Source organism: Castanea sativa, chromosome 3 (genome assembly GCF_040712315.1).
Source record: "Castanea sativa cultivar Marrone di Chiusa Pesio chromosome 3, ASM4071231v1".
NCBI classification, from domain to species: Eukaryota; Viridiplantae; Streptophyta; class Magnoliopsida; order Fagales; family Fagaceae; genus Castanea; species Castanea sativa.
Window position 1 is genome coordinate 20,489,742 of NC_134015.1, and position 19,177 is coordinate 20,508,918.

General features: G+C 34.0%; 1 protein-coding gene across 2 annotated transcripts; it reads right to left on the minus strand.

Annotated features, from left to right (window-relative positions):
* Positions 1-8,345: 8,345 nt before the first annotated feature.
* Positions 8,346-15,653, minus strand: LOC142627726 (protein neprosin). Of its 2 annotated transcripts, XM_075801591.1 has the most exons (8): positions 15,516-15,653; positions 14,963-15,387; positions 14,698-14,784; positions 14,303-14,569; positions 13,015-13,182; positions 12,647-12,700; positions 9,763-9,909; positions 8,346-9,039 (listed from the first exon to the last, which is right to left on the minus strand). In XM_075801591.1, exons 2-8 carry the CDS (start codon positions 15,152-15,154, stop codon positions 8,662-8,664), a joined length of 1,293 nt encoding a protein of 430 aa, XP_075657706.1. In that variant the 5' UTR covers positions 15,155-15,387; positions 15,516-15,653; the 3' UTR covers positions 8,346-8,661. The 2 variants fall into 2 exon arrangements, with proteins under 2 accessions (XP_075657706.1, XP_075657705.1); XM_075801590.1 differs by lacking the exon at positions 15,516-15,653 and having other exon boundaries at positions 14,963-15,507.
* Between the last annotated feature and the right edge of the window lie 3,524 nt (positions 15,654-19,177).

Genomic DNA, 19,177 nt, shown 5'->3' on the forward strand with positions numbered 1-19,177 from the left:
AATTTATTATTAGAAAAAGTCTAATGACACCCAAATTGTTTTAGGTAGAAATGTGCAGTGATTTAATTGTTGGGGGAAGAGAAAATAAGGGAGAAAAGTGTGTTTGGTTGTGGAAGAGAGGGGAGGAGTGAAAATGGCTTTCTCCCTGGGCACACCAATTGGGGCGAAATGGCTTTTTCTCCTATTTCCTATTTGGGGAGAAAATTGGGAAAATTGAGTGAATTTGATGGAAAAATTAAATTACTCATCTGCCCTCATCCCCTAATTTAGGTTGCATACTCTTTTCTTTTTAATTTTCAAACACTATTACGTTTAATTTTTTTTTCTCTAAACTTTAGTTTTGTTTCCCTTATATACTATTAGTTTTTTTTTTTTTAGTACTAGGTGCATAGGAGTAAATTTATACAATCTACATTTCTATCGTCTCATTTTTCTTCTTAACCAAATACAAAAAATTTCTATGCCTTCACTTTTTTACCCACTAACCAAACACCATGAAGAAAAACAAAAATCTCTTATATTCCCCAACTTTTCAATCCCCTTCCCATTTTCTATCCCCTCACTTTTCTACCCACCAAACCAAACAAAGTCTTAAACATGTTGTGAATTAAGGTGTGTAGTTGGTGTATCCGTGTCATTATTCATTCATATAACATGCTTCATGTATAGGAATTTGTACCGTAAAAGTGAAAAGTTGTTTTATGTCTTTATTTTCTTCCTTAGTTCCTTTAAATAAGAGCATTGACAACAGTCTCTCTAAAATAAAGTAAAGGAACAAAATAAGGATGGAAACCCTAAAGGCACCAGGAAAACACCTCACTTTAGATTACTTATATCTTCCCTAATTTGGGATTTTTCTATAATTACTCCCTATCTTTAGGGTGCAATTTTTAATACCTATTTTATTTGTTTATTGTCTTTTGTGTCTTGGTATTTGTAATAAAGAAAAGTAAGGGTGTTAAAAAGTGAGAAATTAAATAAAATGAAGAAATAATATTTGAATGAAATAGGATTTAAAATAGAAAATTTAATGTAGGTGAAAATGAAAAGTAATCAGCTAAAATAGAGAGAAAAAAAGAAAAGAAAAGAAAAAAGCTCATTTTTTATCCTAAAACAAGGAGGAACATAACTCCCACTTCTATTATTTTTAACATATTTTCCACCTTTGTCATTCTTACTTCCTCTTTGTAATTTTATTAAATTCCATATTAGGCAATTCTGCTTCTAATTCACTAATGTATTTACTATAATTCATTTCTAAATCTATATTTGATTCTTCTGCCCTGTTTGATGTCCGAATGTTCTTAGAATTCTCTGAAGAAAATCCAATAGTAGTTATAAATAATTTTTCTAATCTTTTAGAAATTTCTTCTAGTAACTCATTATTATTCTTTTTAAATGAAAATTTTAAATGGGAAGGGATTGCATTAATGTGTTGAAAAAACCATAGTTATTAATTGCGTTTCATTCTAGCTAGAACGGCTAAATATACCATTTTGGTAAGAACTTCGAAACAAGAATCCCCCTCTACCACCTTGGGAAAAAAAAATTGAATTGTTTTGGGTCGTTTCGATTTTCAACCTTCTTTGGGCATTTTAGCTAATACCAGACGATATTAAGATCTATTACCTTCTGTTTGTATTTTTCCTTTTCCCTCGATTGTATATTTTATTTTCCCCCGATTTCCCTACTTGTCATCTCTCAATTCTCTCTCTCTCTCTCTCTCTCTCTTTGGAACACCTGTCATCTGATAACTCATTAATTTCTCACTCTTTAATATTTTTCTTTACTCTTTCTTCTCTCACTTTCCCTTTCTAATCATTCGGGTGCCTTTAGGAAAATTGTTAAGAATATTAGCAAAATTTTGACACTATTTTCTTGAGAAATATTAATAGCTGTAAAAAAAATTAATTGTTTTTTCATTTTCCCATAAAACTATTTTTAAAAATAGTTCCTAAACTTATGCCCTTAGGGCATCTATTAACATTTCCATTTTTTTAATCTCTTTCCATCTCAATATCCCATCACTCTCTCCTCTCCCTTTTCTCTTCGTCAGAACAAAATAAAATATACACTCTTACCTTTGTTTTTCCCTCCATTATCTTCTCATTATTTATTATATCAATTTATTTCATATTTTAAACAAATTCTAATTGTGATATATATATACACACACACACACACACATTTCATTCCATTGATGAGAGGCATTTAGAAAATTTCATTCCAATAAACAAACCAAAACAAAGTAAAAAAAAAAAGTATTTAAAATGTTAGAAATATTGAATTCAATATTATTGTATTTCACACTGAAAGAATATACATAAGTGTCTTTATATAGTAGGCATATGAGTGCAGAACAAGTAAATATGAGTGCTATACAAGTAAACTAGTTTGTGCCTAAAGCCCACAACACTATACATGTTAACAGCCCCCCTCAAACTCAAGGTGGATGTGAGACCAACTTGAGGTTGTCAGCCAAAGTACGAAGGCGTCCCTTAGGATGTGACTTGGTGAAGATATCTGCAAGTTGATCTGTAGAGGAGACTGAGATTAGCTTGAGAGCACCATGGACAAGATGATAACGGATAAAATGACAATCGATCTCGATGTGTTTAGTTTGTTCATGGAAGACATCATTGTGAGCAATATGAATGGCACTCTTGTTGTCACAATAAAGAGGAGTAGCAGGGAATGTAGACACACATAAGTCTTTGAGAAGCCATCGTAGCCAAAAAAACTCAGATGTGGTATCAGCAAGGGCACGATATTCTGCTTCAGTACTAGAACGGGCAACATGAGTTTGTTTCTTACTTCACCAAGAAATCAGAGAAGAACCAAGAAGAAAGCAATAACCAGTGGTGGACCTGCGATCAGTTGGATCTCCTGCCCAATCGGCATCAGAAAATGCACGGAGAACAAGAGGAGACCGAGCAGAGTAGAAAAGACCATGGAAAAGAGTGCCCTTTAGGTACCGAAGAATGCGCAGAATAGTAGCATAGTGAGTCGATCGTGGAGCAGACAGATACTGGCTCACCTGGTGAACAGCATAGGAAATGTCTGGACGACTAACAGTAAGATAAACTAGGCTACCAACTAAGCGTCTGTAAAGAGAGGGATTAGACAATGGTTTCCCCCCTGAGGGAGTCAGATGCGCATTAAGCTCGACTGGAGTGTCAACAGTCTTGCTATCAGTGAGTCCAGCTCTAGACAAGAGTTCAGAGGCATACTTGGCTTGAGTAATGTAAAGTCCATCTGTAGAATGAGTGATTTCAAGACCCAAGAAGTAGCTGAGATGTCCAAGATCTTTCATCTCAAACTACTGACTGAGAAAATTCTTGAGTTTTTGAATGCCACTGAGGTCATCACCAGTTATGATCATATCATCCATATACGGGAGAAGTAAAATAGTGCCTTTGTCAATGCGACGAAGAAATAAGGCAGAATCATAATGACTGGCCATGTAACCCAAACGAGAGATGGTAGAGCTGAACTTGGCAAACCAAGCACGTGGAGCTTGTTTAAGGCCATAAAGTGCACGTCGAAGGTGACAAACCTTGTTTGATTCAACAGAAAGACCAGGAGGAGGTTGCATATAAACTTCTTCACTCAAATCCCCATTAAGGAATGCATTTTTGACATCCATCTGGAAAAGATCTCCTGTGTAAAACCTTTTGCAACAAGACGAGCTTTGTAGCGCTCAATGGACCCATCAGAGCGAGTCTTAATCTTGTAGATCCACTTACAACCAACCACAGATTTCCCAGGGGGGAGAGTGACCAAGTCCCAAGTATGGTTTTTAGATAATGCATCAAGTTCCTCTTTCATTGCAATTTGCCATAAAGGGTCAGTGGAAGCCTCACGATAGGTGTGAGGCTCGTGCAATGTAGCAAGGGCAGTGTAACAATGATAGTCAAGTAAATGTGCAGGAATGGACCTTACCCGAGTTGAGTGACGAGGTGGAATGTCTTGTACATGATCTTCAAAGCGAGCAGAGCAGGGGAACCAAGATCAAGGTTGGGGTAGCTCGTCTTCGACCTCGTTCATCTTTCACTTGTTCATTAAAAGGGGAACTAGGAAAGTGGATCAAGGATTTCGGTGGTTGGACAAAGAAGTTAATGTGAGAATCAGAGCAACAGTGAGGATCAGATCAGCCATAGTGAGGGTCGTGGAGCAGCTACAGAAGGAATTTGCGTCTCATCTGGAAATAGATCTAAGACAGAAGAGGAAGATAAAGAAGCACGGAAGTAAGAGAGCTCGACAAAGAGGCGATGTTCCCAAAAGACAACATTGCGGGAGACACGAAGATGATGAGAAATAGGATCATAACACCGATACCCCTTTTGAGTTTCGCCATAACCAAGAAAACAACAAAGTCTTGACCTAGGTTCAAGTTTGTTATGCTCATGTGGCTGAAGAAGAACGAAACAAGCAGAGCCGAATGAGCGTAGGTGGTGATAGTCTGGAGCTGACCCAAAAAGGCGCTCATATGGAGTTTGATTTTGGATAACAGGACTGGGAATGCGATTAATAGTATGAACAACATGAAGAGCAGCTTCGCCCCAAAAAGGAGGAGGAACTTTGGCAGAGAGAAGGAGAGCACGAATAGTGTCAAGAATATGACAAAGTTTTCGTTTGGCTCTACCATTTTGCTAAGAGGTACCTGGACAAGTTAGTTGATGAATAGTGCCATAGGAATGCAAAATAGCTTGGAAAGCATATTGAGTGTACTCAAGAGCATTATCAAATCGAAAATTTTTGATACGTTTAGAAAATTGAGTTTTAACCATTTTTGCAAAATTAGAATACACTTGCAATAATTCAGAACGATGTTTCATACTAAAGATCCAGCTATAGCGAGAGTAATCATCAACAAAGACAACAAAATATCGAGATCTACCAATACTAGAGACAGAGTAAGGTCCCCAAACATCAGAATGAATAAGGTCAAAGATATCAGTGGATATAGATTCACTAGAATTGAAAGGCAAAGCTGGTTGTTTTCCTAATTGACATGAAACACAATCGAAATTTTCTGTAGACACTGAACCTAGCAAACCTCTAGAAGCCAATTGTTGTACACGGAAAGAAGATGCGTGACCAAGTCGAGCATGCCAAAGAGCAAGAGAAGGAATAGAAGAAACTGCAGCAGCTGCGACAATAGAAACATGAGCAACAAGTGGAAGACAAAGGTTGTCCACGGGAAACATACGCCCAACTCTGGGACCGGTCCCTAGCTTCTGTCCCGTCCTTGGATCCTGCACAATACACCCAGAATAATCAAATATGATTCGATAACCCAACTCAACTAATTGTCCCACAGAAAAAAAATTATAAGAAAGGTCAGGAACATGAAAGACCCTAGAAACGGAGAGGTTGGAGGTTGAAACGGAACCTATATTATGACCAGACATTGTGGAACCATTTGCTGTGCGAATAGTAAGAAGGTGTGGTGCAGGTTTAAGTTCAGAAAATAAGGATGAGTGAGGTGTCATGTGATTGCAACAAGCAGAATCCATAAGCCAAGAGGAAGGAGACATATCGGACAAAACTGAGAGAGAAGAGGAATAAGATGCATTACCAACCATATGAATGACATTGGCGATGATGTTTTTAAGGTCATCTGTGGTCATGGTGAAAGTGCGACCTAAAGACTTAGACTGTGCAAAGACGGGAGCCATTGGTTGGACACTCTCAATTTTAGCAATAGTGGCAGAAGAACCTGAAACAGCTGATTTATTGCGCTGAAAGCAAATCTCAATATTATGGCCAAAACGTTTGCAAAAATTGCAAAAGCGTTTGCTAGATTGTTGGCGACGATTGTTGCAAAAGGAAGAAGACTTGTCCTTATTCTTCATTTAGAAGCAAAATATGCAAAAATGAAATCTACGCGAAAAACTGGGTAAGGAGCACCTGGGCTGCAAAAAGTCAACTCTGCGAAAAAGTCAACGGTCAACGGCTGGTCAACGGTCAACAGAAGTCAACGGTCAGCGGCCAACAGTCAGTGAACGATGACGTGGCGGGTGACGTCAGCAGCGCGCTGGAAGGTGACGTGGCAGGTTGATGTGGCAGGATGACGTGGCAGCTGACGTGGCTAGGGCTGACGTCAGCTGGAGCAGTCAGGCGCGTGAGGCGCGTGGAAGCGCGTAGAGGCTCTGTTCGGCGCGTGGCAACGCGTGGCAGCTCTGATCGGCGCGTGGCAGCGCGTGGCAGCGTGACCTTCAGTGCAGAAACTTTGGGCGGCGCGTGAGGGCGCGTGGAGGCTCCGATGACTATGAGGTTTTCACGAAAAGGTAGATCGGAGCAAGACGATCTTCGTGGTACCTTCGGAAAATTTTTTCGGAGCAATATTCACGGCGGTGCCGAAAAGGGCAGTGGTCTTTGCAGTGTTCGAACTCCCCAACGGCGGCTGCTACAGGTCCGGAACCTGAGGATGATGTCTAAGACTCGAAGGTTCAACGGCGAAAGGCCGTGCAGCGTTGTGACAAATAAGCAATATTGAGAATGGAGTTGCACCAATAAAGACAAGACTGCTAAGAAAAGGTCAGAGCAGTGGCTCTGATACCATGTTAGAAATACTGAATTCAATATTATTGTATTTCACACTGAAAGAATATACATGAGTGCCTTTATATAGTAGGCATATGAGTGCAGTACAAGTAAATATGAGTGCTATACAAGTAAACTAGTTTGGACCTAAAGCCCACAACACTATTCATGTTAACATAAAACATTCGAAAAACAATGTCTCTCAAGAATTGAGATATGTAAAGTGGTATTTTTTACAAGAACAAAACACACAATATCCATAGCTTAAATACTTTGATGAAATTGATGAGAAAAATGAGAGAGATTTATTTGTGTTGCTCTCTACAACATCACATATTAGTGAAAAATTCTCACTTGCACAAATGAGCCATTGGCCCCTTCATATAGACAACAAAAGGACAAAGCCAAGAATTGCAATTCTTTGGCAGTGGACAACTCTTTTGGCAATGGAAACCCACTATCGTAACAAACTTTAGCCCTCGCAGTTGCAACTTGTTTTTAGTAATGCAATTGACATGAAAATTAGTATGAATATTAAAAACATATAGAACATGTAATTCAATGGTAAGATTTTCAAAATATAAATTTTATAATAAGTTATTAGGTGGTGTAATATTGCTTAGATGTTACACCATACAATATTTTTTTAATTGGATACAAATTTTGACAAATCTATCGTTAGATTACATTATCTTCGTATATTCTCCATGCTTGCAAAATTTCAAGGTGATCAAAAATTAATAACCATGTTATCAATTAATTTTTTAAATTCAAGTTTTTGTAATTTATAATAATGCATAAAAATGAGTGTACGAATCAAATGATAAATAACATCCAATTGGCATGATTGTTAAGAACATATAGAATATGTAATTCAACGGTAGGGTTTTCAAAATATGAATTCTATAACAAGTTATTATGTGGTGTAATATTGCTTAGAGTTACACTACGTGTAACTTAAACTCAATCCATATATATATATATATATATGAGATGAGTTCAAGTAAATCTAACGGTAAAAAATATGAACTCATTAATATTGATTTCCATATCTGTTTTTATTCCTAAAAATTTTCACATTATCTCTCTTCTCTCATCCTCTACTCAATACAGTCATCATGAAAAGACGTGATTGAGTTTATAGTCTGATTTATAAAGATTTGTGTTGGAGCATTATAGTTTGTTTCAACAATTACAAGAATGATACCATTATAAAGATTTGTAGTTTGCATGCATGATACCATTATACAAAACATCATTATGTTGGAGCATTATAAAGATTTGTTTCAACAATTGCACCAACAATTTGTTTTGTTTGTATAAGTTGCAAAATAAATTTATAAAGTCCAGGACTTTGAGATCGCAAAAGAAGCCTTTGAATTGGTTTCAAAGTCTTTGTGTAACTTGGAGTAGAGGTGGTGTTTTCCTCCCTGAGGATGTAGTGACGCTGAATTTTTTAATGTAGATTTGTTGTGAACTGGTACTAAAGTCTTTATCTAAGATTCTAAATTCTTTTTAAGGGCCACGATATGGAAATTCAAAAAAAATATGGAAATAGAGTTAGATATATGAAAATAAAAAGTTTCAGTTATTTTGGTTGAGATTAATGTAAACACATTTTGAGAATTGAGACAAATATGGAAATTTTAAAAATAAGGGATAATAAATGATATGGTAATCAATATTAATGAGTTCATATTTGTGACCGTTAGAATTACTTAAATCTAATGGTGTAGAAAGAGTGTAACTCTACTCAACCTTTCTTTCCGCCAATTGAAACTAAAAGAACAGTAAACTTGTGCTATAACAATCAACTGATTAAACGTTGAAATAAAATATACCCATCCAAAATACTGCTATTTCCAACCCTGTTTATACAATGCTTAATTTTGTCTTATTCAATTAATACAAACCCTCACATCCAAAAAAATGTGGTAGTAGCATAGACAAAGGTGGAAATAGCATACATTCTATAATTACACATAAAAGAATTTAGCGATGGAGATTTTACTTGGACCTACAAGTTATATATTGTGATGATTAAGATATATGATAATATCAATAATGATGATGATAATATGTCGAACTTGATGGTGATTATATAATATATGATCATGGGCACTGTGGATTGTTCCCAGGGCCCCCATAGTAGAAGTAAGTGCCCCATTGATTGTTGGAGGAGCTCTTGATGCTGTAACAATTGGTGTTTTCAGCTAGGGTTGAGATATATTCCACTGAGCTGAGACTATTATCAGCATCAACGATCTCTAGGTTCCGAAAGTAGCTTGCTTTTCCGAACCCATCATTGGCAAAGTGACCTGAGCCCATTTGGGTTGAGGTGTGCTCTCCATTGGCCCGTGTGTTCACCACCTCACCACCCCATTCTACCATAGTGGCATGGTCAGCTAAGTGTGTAAATAACTCCGCTGGCCAATATCCTACTAGTGTATTGTCGCCAAAGCTCATCCACCAATTTCCTAGTTTTGGATCCTATTTAAATTAAAGAAGAACACAATTAGATGTACATGTCATGTGATGTGAAGTAATGTAAATAGAGCGGAGCTACATGAAAAATTTTAAAAATATTTTAATACTATATAAAAATATTTAAAATTTTACTTATTAGCCTAAAAAAATGGTACTTTCCCCCTTGAAATATATGAGCTAGTCCAATCATGCTCTTAAAAAAATTGTCCAATTGATCTAGTAGTTATAGAGAATGTTTTTTTTTTTCCTCACATTCATTTGTTATTGTAAAATATGTTCACATATCTGTTAAAGTTTTGGATCATTTATATTTTTGAATATTTCATTAATTCAATTAAAATTTTTGTACTCACTTTGGTGTACAATTTGATAACTTATATTAAAAATGAAAACTTTAGGAATTCACTATGAAGGATACTAAATTATATGTGTGTATAGATGTATGTGTTTGTGCATGTTTATAAAAGTTTGTATAAACTAATAAATTAATATCATAAGTTAGCCCTCCAAACAAAAATTTCTGGCTATACCCCTAAATGTAACCGAGAAATTTTAGTACACAATTTTTTTGTCACAACTATAATATGGTAAGTGGAAGGTTAAAAGTGGTAAGTACATGTGTAAATAATTCTCTACCATTTATGGTCAACCAATTCAACAAGTTGTAACATACAATGTAGTTTTAGAAAAACTGAAAAAAAAAAAATGAAAATGATGTATGTGTACCTTCCAAATGAGTATGGTGATGTCGTATTGATTGGATAATAATGATGATACTGGAGAAATGGCAGCTCCGATGGCAATCCTACTGTTGGTTTGCACAAATCCTGCACAAAGAAGGTTGTAGCACCCTGTTGCCTGATACGAATCAGACTGTAACATATAACAAAAAGGATTAAATTTCTCTTTATCAATATAAAAAAGGGGATTAGTTGCATTGCTTCGCTAAATTGAGTTATATATTCTTTTACAAGCATAGGTAAAAGCATATCTACACCTGTTTGAATATACATGCGTTAACTAACAATATATTTGGGAGAAGATAAAAGTATAGAATAAATACGTATATTATTATAAAGGAATAGAATGAAATAAATAAATAAATAAAATAGTGCTTTTTTAAAAGCATAAAATAGTGCATTTTCTTTTGTATTTGGGAGTTTATAAAATGAAAAACGAAAAAATATATAATTCGGCTATTGTAGTCAATTATTAGAGAAATGTTATATCCACAATAGTTTTATAACATTTTTTCAACAAATCCTAAGTGACAGATTGTTATTATTGGGGGCAAAAAAGTAATCTTAGTATTATGTTCAAATTTAAACTAATAATAACTAATCACTTATAATTTATTATAAAAATGTTATGAAAATATTGTGGATGTATCACTTCATCAGTTAACATTTTCCTTATTAATTAAGGAGTCTAAATCTTCTGTTCTACTTTTCCTGCTCCACTCTATACTTAATTAAGACTTAATTAAGAGCTTGGATGACTTAAGGAAAATTCATTAGCTACTAGTTAGACACCGCATGTAAGGTCTCAACTTTTTTTCAACGAGCATGTGAGCCTTTGTCCTATTTATTAAAACCGGTTCCATATGTGGGATTCAGAATCCATTCATCATTTATGAAGGGGTAGAATGATAAGGCGAATATTAAATACTTTCACCTAGAATCTGTCACATATAAATGCTAAGAATTCCATATGACATTTTCCTGGAAGCCAAGGCACTACAATTTAATTCACACCTTGATTATACGTTGGACAAAATGTCAAAATTCCAATGACAAGTATGCCCTCAGCTAATGAATTCTAATAAAGTCGTGGGTCAATGTACATAGTTTTCCGAGTCTCGAATCTCAATTGTAAATGGCTTTAGAATCCACCAAAATAATGAAGCGCTGTGGCTGTCTAATTCATCTCAATACTAACTGGCCTCAAATGATTGTTAGCTAAACACTACCGTAATGAGAATTCATTCATTACTAGGCTCGATTCAGAATGTGCAAAAGGGCAGGGTAAGAAATTCAATAGAACTTGCAATGCGGCAACTTTTGAAATCTTACATATGCACTAAAAGGATAAGAGTTTGTAACTCATTAATATTAATATAGCACGCTGCCCTTTATTGGTACCAAGATTTGAATCTCCCTCCCCCGTTTTTGTAAGTATTGAATTATTATAAAAATAAAAAAAAATTATGCTAACGACTTATGACATTGGTTAACAATCCAATTAAAAAAAGTTTTTATGAAGAAAAAAAAACAATTAATGTTTGACAGCTTTTTTCATTTTTCATAAAAATGATTTTAAAATTTTCTTAAAATGGATTGTTAACCAATTTCCTAAAGGCACTTATTAGCATTTTCTTTAAAAAAAAATATATACACTAAAAGATATGTATACTAAAGAGGTCATGTTGGACACAAGAGTCTCTAGATCTAACCCACTATCCTTTTTAATTTTAAATTCATGTCTTTGGCTTCTATATTTTTTAAATGTAAACAAGATTCAAGTCAAGCACAGTCCTATCATTTATCGAAATAGTTGAGATTCTGATATTCACAAACTTTTATTTTATTGGTCTTAGTGCAAGTATAGGTGAAAGTCTTGCAATAAGCGTGGAAATCAAATATAGAAATCACGTCAAGAAGGAAAATGAATGGAATGGCCTAACATGATCATTTGTGTCGTATTTAATATTTATAGATAGTTAGACACCTTTTTATGGAAGGTCACAACTTTTATATCCCTTCAAACAAATGTGACCCTTGCGAAGGACCATAACATCTATTCTAAGTCTACAAAATTTATAAGCACTTACCACCATTTTATATTATTTTATTAAAAAAAAAAACCACAATTTGTGAAAGGGTCAAAGGGTACACTATTATTCGGGTGTAATCACCCCACAAATGCCTTCATTTCTGTTAAAATCAGTGACTTTAAATTAAGATTTAAAAGCTTAAGTTCTTAATCCGGCATTAATATCTCCAATGGTATAGGTATCCTTAGTAGTAAGGTTCCAATGTTTCCATACTCAAGTTTGCCTAATGTTTTGTTCTTGCAGTTAGAGGGATAAGAATATGAATATCTTCAAATTCTCTTCTCACACTAGTTTGTGGCCTTTGGGCGGCAGCGAAGTCATTTTAGCATGGTCTATTTCCTGCTAAACACAAAGTTAGCATTAATTTGGACTTAGGTCACACCAGAAAGGTGCAACATTCTCTACAATTTAGTTAATCAAGTGTGAAAAAAGGTACACTTGGAACAACTAATGCTACGATTTTTGGTGCACGTGTTTACAGATCAATAGGTCTTATAGAGCTATGAAAAATTCCCAAATAAATTCTAATAGATTCACTGCCCTAGAAGATGAAGTTGACTTTGACATAATGTAATCTTAGTAAGAGGGAATCATTATGTCTCTAACCACATGAAAGTAATCCACATGATCATCTGCTCAAAATGATTCCATTCTTTGCATATCGAAAGCAAGACGTAAATTATAATAGTAATAATAATGAATGATTATTGTGATAATTATAACAACAACTAAAATAATAATAACAGTTGGTTGTATTAAGGAAGAGAGAGATCTGACCGTCCAGTAAGTGAACAATCTTGGCCTGCTGTCACCATAAAGCTCCGGACTGACCTGACTAGTAGAATGATCAAAACTTCAGAAAATTCAAAGTTTTATAATTAATTAACCTATTTAAGTATTTATTACTTTAATTATGGTACTTCAACCAAAAAAATAAAATAAAGATACTACCATTAATGTTCAAAGAGAATCTTGTAACTTGCATTACATTAATTGGAAAACCTCAGAATTCTATAAATGTACAACTCAAATGTTTTTCATATTTTCTAGAAACAATTACTAATAAAATACAATAAATGATAGAATATTATAATTAAGATTGTTGGGGAGTGTGTGTTTGGCTAGACAGAAAATGGACGAAGTACCTGCCATCCAGCTTCTATGCTGTTGAGATCTGAGCCGTCGAATGAACCGGAAAGAATCCAAATCTGGGAGAGACTGAACTCATTCACCACTTGGATTGCTGGGTCCCATACGTTTATTGTTGCTCTTGCCCCATACACTTCTTGCGCTCCAGTGTAGGCTATTGCGTGCTATAAATGTGTATACCAACAAATCAAATAGAATTTAAAATTGAATCCATTTAATAACCCAAAAGATAAACTCATAAAAGTATTGACTTCATTGAATATTAAAAAACAAGAAGAGCTATTAAAGGGCAACAACAAGAAACACAAATCCCAACAATGAACTGAATATTAATAATTTTGAATGAAAGTCTAGAGGTTAATCTGGTGGAGGTCAAGGTAATGGAAAATAATCAAATGGTTAAAATTCAGTAAAATTCAAGGAGTGAAAATTTTCAATTTTGCTTTTTTGTTGATGTGGGAGATTTTTTTTTTCTGTGTAGAGAAAAGAAAAGCAAAAACATTATCTTCCAACTTTATTCTTTACACCATTTCATGTAAGAACCCAAATAATTTAACTGAAAAGAGGAAACAAGCTATTTATTGCCTCAAAATTGAGGTGGTAGACCGTAGATCTCATTTAATGCATATTGTGTGGGGGAAAAAAGAAAGAGTGATATCAACCATTACATATATTCATGGATTTCTTTCAAACTTCACCGAATTAAAATAATTTTATATTTTGGAATGCTTCCTTTACTGGGATATACATCACATGAAATGCATTAAAAAAAGTCTTTCAAACTTGGATGCCGTGATTTTTTTCAATAAATTGACAATGCAAGGGGGAGTTTCGAACATAAGGATATAAATAAAAAAACCTTAGGTCAATATTCTCCTTCCTTTATTTATTATTATTTTTTTTAGTTTTCTTTCCCATTTGATTTAATTAAGTTCATCATCAAATCCAAAAGAAAAAGATTTAAGTGTACCAACCTTTTTAAAAACTTCAACTGTATTTACTTTTGGTCCAATATGGTACTTCTTATGCCTCTTACTATGTTGAAAGGAGAAGAAGTATTGATTTTTGTTTTTCTTACTAGGTAAATAGGGGAATGGGGTTGGTGGGCTTTAAGACCCATCGTCCATATACCAAAAGAGGCACTAGAATCATTAGGTATTGCTCGAATGTCAATAAGAAGATGATGATGATGATTATGATGGTACAGCAAGGAAATGATGTAGAAGATGATAATCAAAACCAAGTCGTGCATACAAGGATTTATAGAGATAAGATATAGCATACCTCATGGCCATTGCCACTGACTACATCGGGTGCATCAGTGCGCCTAGTAAGAGAAACCCTACGTTGCTTCTTCCCAAAGTCAAACAAAGACTTGGCTCTTAATACATCATGCATTGTGCTTCGCCGTATGGGAACCGTTCCTCTTGGACATCGTGTACCATTTTGGTGCCACATTTGCCATGCACCTTTCACTACTTCATTACTCTTCTCATCTCTCACCCCATCTTCTTTCATCATTCTCACTTTGGGCATCTCTTGAGGATGTCTCTGTGACATTAACACAATGATAATCCTCATTATAACAAATAATTATGTATTTGAGAGAAAAGAAAAAGGAAAAGAGAGAGAGAGAGAAAGTAAGGTTGGTATATATCTTTATGCTATGGCTTTTGTACCTGGATCTTGTGATTCTTTAAGAGAGGATGATCTAAAGCAGGTTGTTTTCTTTTATGGACACAATCAATGATATCTCCATCTGGGCTCTGGGAAGATTGAAAGATAATATCACAAATAATTAAAGCAAACCATCATGAAATCTAATCAAAATATATGACAGAAAGAGGAAAAAAAAATTAATAATGAGAAGGAATTTAAATTTTGAACGTCTTTGTCGAAAACACACGAAGTATCAGTTGAATTACAAAGAAATGAAACACATACCTCTATGGTCATGACGGCAGGCTTGTTAATCTGGTCCAAGTGCGTCTTTATTCTTTCAAGTCTCAAGCTGCTCACTTGCCTATGTTCTGTGTAATTTAGACCCAAAACCATAGGAAATCTCCCAAGCAAGATAGCAAAACAGATAGGCAGAAGAAGAGCTAAAAACCCTCTCTTCCTTCCAACGATACCCATATCTCATTCAGTGCCAAGAAACTGGGGAAAACTAGAACAACATTACTAGCAAAACCAAGAGCACAAAGCAAACCCTGACTTTTTTCTTGATATTACTAAACCCAAACACCGATACAAACAAAGAAAGGAACAAAGAAAAGGAGTTGCATTAATGGTGAGGATGGGTGGTGGGTGGAGGCTAATTAAATCATGCACAGACCCCCTTGGACTTTCAGCATCAAGGTCATCATTGCCTGCATTGGATTCAATATTTGATATACTGTTTTAAATATTTTTGTTCTTTGGAACAGCACAACTTGAAGCAAAAGAAATTTAAGAGCTGGAGGCCAGGCTTCAAAGCATTATAAAAACACAGACCTACCCAACTGAAACGAACCCCCTTTTATTGCACTCCTTCAATGTGTATCTGCCACCATACACTTTGCCATTAATATTTCTTTGAAACCGCACACACTTGCTTGCTTCTACGACTCTCTTTATCTTCCTTTCCTTCACAGTCTCCATTCCTTGGTTTCACCTTTTTATATATAGTAAAATTGTAAGTACCACTCAACATGGTGAGCTTTCCATCCTTTGGTACTGCCACGTGGCATTTGTCCCACTTCTCTTTTACCTAATAATGTAGGTATATCCGAATGTGAATATGATATGTTACCACCTTCAACATACATTTAGAATTACTTAGCATTAAGTATCGATAATTATAATTAACTTTTTAAATGTATGTTTTAGTTTTGTTTACGGGGGAAATTTTTTAAAAGAAGCTACCTATTAGAGTTGTTTTCTACTCTTCCTAAGTCATTTGCAAGTCGTATTATCTTCAACATAATTAAAATTCTGTACTTCTTCATAACAATACATAATTTTAATATTATATACATGTAATTTTTTTTAAGCAAAGAAAAGTTTAGTTTCATCTTTGAGAGCATCAGCACATTTAACTTTAAGAGATGTACATTTTTTTTTCTCTCTCTCTCACTCTTACTAGGCCGACCAAATTAGACAATAAATTTGTTTCTACATTTGTTCCAAATGTCCTCTAGTAGTAATGTGGTCTTTTAGACGATTCTATAAGCAATATCAACTTGTAAATACAATATATCTATGCAAATATAGAACAGTAGCTAGTAAATACTTAATCAGATTGACCATTTAAATTATGAGAATCTAGGGTTTGGAATTTGAGGTAATGAAACCCGAGGAAGGAAATAGTTATTGTTGAAATTTCAACGTATTGGGGAGACATCTATGGAGGTGGTTGTTTTTCATATTCAGAGAGTATTGGATTGCAAGCAATCCCTTGATCGGTGCTACAAAGCGCTCTTCTCCATATGGTTTACACATTAGAAACACTTAAAATAAGAGATGAAAAAAATGATAAAGTAATAAATGAAGAATACGAAAGTAATAAATGTGGGATTAAATTAAATGGGTAAAGCTTCTATTCTCGAATCTCGATTGCTTCCCTCATTTAAGATAAAATTTTGGTTGTCAGAGTCATGGAAGTTTGGAATTGACTTGAATCTAATCAAATGACCTAAATACCCTCCACTTTTACCGTTGATATTTTAGGTTAAATGTGCCGGCATAAAAATGATTCATCAAGCCTTTGGCCGGCGGTATGATAATTTGCGTTAAGTGCTGCAATAAAATTGCACGATTCATCAAACCTTTGGCTGGCGGTAAGCATTAATACGGGGCTTTTGTTTTCACTTTCACTTTTGTTTTTGGGTTCTTGAAAAGTTTTGCCGTCCATAAGAGTTTCTTTATTTTTCCCATAAAACAAGTTTTGCATTCCAGCCATTCTAGATGATATTTAATTCAACAAATCTAGACTTACAAACTTTTTTAACCATTTGCATTAAATTAATTTATCTTGATTTAGAAATAAAAATAGTAGGTAGTATCAGTAATAGACTTATATGAAAGTATTGTTACTCCAATTATAAATTGATATTTAGCAAGTTGAAAAAATAAAATAAAAAATGCTCCTCTAGCATTGCTCTCTATAATTAGGTTCCTTATGTGTAGATAATACATAAAAAAAAAAAGTTCCAAACAAGTTAGTTAATCCAATTTAATAGTACAACAGGAAAATAAGTTTATATATTTACCTATTTCTTCTATACGATATTGTTTGAGTACTAGTATAATTTCAACATAATTTATAAACTAATAGAAGAGATGCTATTACTTTTGATTTATAAATTAGCACCTAAGAGCATCCACAGCAGTGGAGCTAAAAATTTAACAATTTAGCTCCACTAAAAGTTACTTTATCTATTTTACCTACACACATGCTGCAGCAGTGGATCTATTTTAGCTTTCAAAACAATAAAATAATATAAACATCACAATAAAATAATATATCTACCACAATAAAATAATACATCTCACTACGATAAAAATACCATAATAAAAAAGGTAATATGAACACAAAATAAAAAATTAATTTTTTTTTAGCTCTCATGAATAGTGCACATCTATCTATAGATGTGCACTGTAGCAATGAGCTAAAAAAATATAGATTTAGCTTCACTGCTGCATGCTTCTTTTTGGTGTTTTGGTGGAGCTAAAATAGCTATATAGCTATTTAGCTCCACTGCTGCAAGTGCTCTAATACAAGACATGCTATTACTTTTGATTTATAAATTAGTAATGTATGGTTATTATGTGTATAGCAATTTTTTTTTTTCTCACAACCTTCATATGCGTCATAAGAGTTAGTGACGAAATATCATATGTAACAAATGACTTGGATTACTCTCTGGTGCTTATGTGCACTGGAAGAGACGAGCAAAATATGTGTTTTAAAATAATCACATTTCAACCGAATATCCCTGCCAGTTTAATGAATATGGTCGTGTGGCTGCCCAAATTGTTTTTTACATGTAACAATGTCACTTCTCTTATTAAGCTACTCTTTTTTGAAGTTTTTTTTTTCTCATAAAATTATTAAATCAAAATCTTATTTGTTCCTATTTTAAGAGATTATTTTTAGGAAAATTAAGTTTTTTTTTTTTTTTTTGGGGAGAAAGTAATGAAAATTAAGTTGGTAGGTGGGCTTTTAATATATATATTACATATTTACCTACTATAGCGTGGCTGTGAGTAGTTGTTTGTCACTTACATATAGATCTACTATTTTTTTTTCACCATTCATATTCTGTCACATAACAGTTGTAACAAAAAAGTTGTGAGATATATAAGTTGTGATACCAGATTTTATTTTATTTTTCGATAAGACATACTATAAAGTTTTTAAACCACAACAATTGTCCTTTTATATGTCATATATTTAAATTAAACTAAGAGCAAATTACATTCCCCTCCCTTGAAATTTGAGGAAACAAGTTTTCCCCCATTGACATTCATTTGACCAAACTATGTTAAATTAAATTTAAAAATGTTGTTTTAATCTACCCTTTGGTTAATGGAAAATTTCCAAAATTACTGTCCAGTTGTCCTTAAAAAACTTTATAATATCAGTTGGTAAGATGCAACAAAAAGCAACTAAAAAATCCACTTCAGCAACATGTTTTATAATATGCTCTTTTCAGTTTTTTTTTTATGTGAATGCACTTTTTTACTAATCATAGTAAACTTTTGGTAAAATGAATTTGTTAAAAATTTGAAATATTTCCATTACAAATATTAATGGAAGAGAGGGGGGTGTCATTTTCTTCAAACCTTAATGCTATGTTTGGAAGTTTTGAGATAATGGAGAGTAAAGAGGAATGGTTATCCTCCACCTTGTTTGGATGTTTTTAAAATTAAGTAAGGGAGGAGAGAATAATTAGTCTTTTCATTTGAAATTTTGTTAATATGATAAGGGTAAATTTGATAATTTATTTGGTCAAGTATTATTATGCTCCACTCTCCCTCCGAATCTCTCCAATTTGAGAGAATTAAAAATGAGGAGTTAGAAATACTCTCCCCCTCCTTTCTTAAAAAACATCCAAATAAAGTAATTAAATTACTCTCCCTCCTTCTACTCTACTTCACCTCCTTCCCCCAACATCC

What these genes read in the sequence shown, in the direction of transcription:
- LOC142627726 (XM_075801591.1), bottom strand. Translation starts at nt 15,154, where the DNA reads ATGGGTATCGTTGGAAGGAAGAGAGGGTTTTTAGCTCTTCTTCTGCCT. An exon ending in TCAGTGGCAATGGCCATGAG is followed by an intron (nt 13,183 to 14,302) that starts GTATGCTATATC and finishes ACACATTTATAG; the next exon opens with CACGCAATAGCCTACACTGG. An exon ending in TCACCATACTCATTTGGAAG is followed by an intron (nt 9,040 to 9,762) that starts GTACACATACAT and finishes TAATTTAAATAG; the next exon opens with GATCCAAAACTAGGAAATTG.